We start from the raw sequence: 1,810 nt of genomic DNA on the forward strand, positions 1-1,810 counted from the left end.
ATATCAACTAAAAGAAACTTCAGACAGACAAAATTATCACAAATCATTGATAATTAGTAAGATGGAGGATATGAAGAAATCTCATTTATACCTATATATCACTAAAAGGAAACTTCAGACAGACAAAATTATCTTATCACAAATTATTGATAATTAGTAGAATGAAGAGAGGATATGAAGAAATCTCATATACATATCACTAAAAGAAATGTACATAAACTATCAGAAAGAATCCCCCAGTTATAATTCAAAAGATATAATATGAAAAACGATCAATAACATACGTTATGAAAGGATAAATTACTACCAAGGTACTTTTTTTTTTTTATCAATTAATAAATCCAACTTTATAAAGTGTACCTTTTTTCTGCGAATTTTTGATTGGATTTTCGAAGTGTTAAATCAAGTGGTATTTCATCTGTAGTTGTTAACATTTTATTATTACTACTGCTATTGGTTGATGTAATTGATGGTCGTATAACCATTGATACATTCATATTGGTTGAAGATGTTGAAGCTGCTGCTACGGTCACATGATGAGACATATGACGCATACCTAAAAATAAAAAAAAATGTCACAGTGATTTAGTTATATTAATTTCTTTTTTTCTTTTTTCTTAAAGAAATTATTGAATCATTATTTTTCAAAATTATTCCTTATTTACTTTTTTTTTGCAATTAATAAAAGAGTTACAAATAAACTTTTTATAGGATTACAATTCCAATTTGATATTTCATTTTAAATTAAAATTTCTATCTCCTCTCAAAATAACGAGAGAAGAAAAAAAAAAGCATGAATGATTCATTCACTCTTTCGAGCTAATTTTTGTTGATAAGCGATTGGACATCCAGACAAACTTCGATGTGATGTTCGATTACTATTCACATGACCTTTACCCGTACAGCCTGGTGTTGTACAACGTAGCACCGTATCTTGTTGTAATGCTAATACTGAAAAATAGAAAAAAAAAACAGAAATTTCAAGAATGTATGATAAGATTTTGAATAGTAAATTAATATTTGATTTAAAAAATGATCACAACTTTCCGCATCATTTCTTTCTTTCTTTCTTTCTTTTTTTTCCCCTACCTGTCGTCACTTGCAATCCTTTCATTATGTGAATATTTAAAAAAAAGGAGAGAGGAGAGAGAGAGAGAGAGAGAAAGAGAAAAGAAGCAAAAAAAGAGGTAGTTAATTAGTTTAAATTAAGACATATGGAAAGTACAAATTTGAGGAGACAAAGAGAAAGTGACGGAAAGAATAAAAGGCGGCATGTCGTCATCAAGGTCAATCAGCATCACCCAATTTTTTTTTCCTTGCACACTATAATCAAAAAAACATCAATTGGCTAATCATCATCATCATCATCATCATCATCAGCATCACCACCCAACAAGCACTTCAAACTGTTGTCTCCGATCAACATGAAAGTTAAATCATACCGTATCCATCACTACTACTAACTACAGAATGTTTCTGTGCTTTATCTCCTAAATAGATTTTGATCATTTCCTGTAAATGGGAAAAATCAAATCTTTCCCTTCTATTTTTACCCTCTTTTCTTTTGTCGGCTTAAATTAATGAGACTAAAAAAAAAAAAAAAAAAGAAGTAATAAAAGTACCACACTACAATATGTATGAGATTCAGAAGGATATTTAAAAAAAAAAAAAAAACATGCCGACAATCAATTTATTCATAAAAATTTCAATGAAATGATCAAATATAGATGAAATATCAATGGATAATTGATGACACTCTGAGAGAGAGAGAGAGAGAGAGAGAGAGAGAGAGAGAGGAGAAGAAGAAGAA

The 1,810-nt window shown here is 29.1% G+C and overlaps 2 protein-coding genes across 2 annotated transcripts in view; both read right to left on the reverse strand.

Annotated features, from left to right (window-relative positions):
- Positions 1–554, reverse strand: part of LOAG_18924 (hypothetical protein) — a gene marked incomplete at both ends in the record, with an annotated part of 2,138 nt that extends 1,584 nt beyond the window's left edge. Inside the window, one exon of the mRNA XM_020451586.1 lies at positions 361–554. Within this exon, the coding sequence (XP_020304617.1) occupies positions 361–554 (194 nt within the window). The remainder of the gene's footprint in view (positions 1–360) is intronic.
- Positions 555–802: 248 nt separating this feature from the next.
- On the reverse strand, positions 803–1,509 carry LOAG_15212 (hypothetical protein; the record flags this gene model as incomplete). Its single annotated transcript, XM_003150704.1, has 2 exons — positions 803–951; positions 1,443–1,509. The coding sequence occupies 2 exons, from the start codon at positions 1,507–1,509 to the stop codon at positions 803–805; spliced, it is 216 nt and encodes a 71-aa protein (XP_003150752.1).
- Positions 1,510–1,810: the final 301 nt, after the last annotated feature.

The sequence above is a fragment of the Loa loa genome (genome assembly GCF_000183805.2).
Source record: "Loa loa unplaced genomic scaffold supercont3.691, whole genome shotgun sequence".
NCBI classification, from domain to species: Eukaryota; Metazoa; Nematoda; class Chromadorea; order Rhabditida; family Onchocercidae; genus Loa; species Loa loa.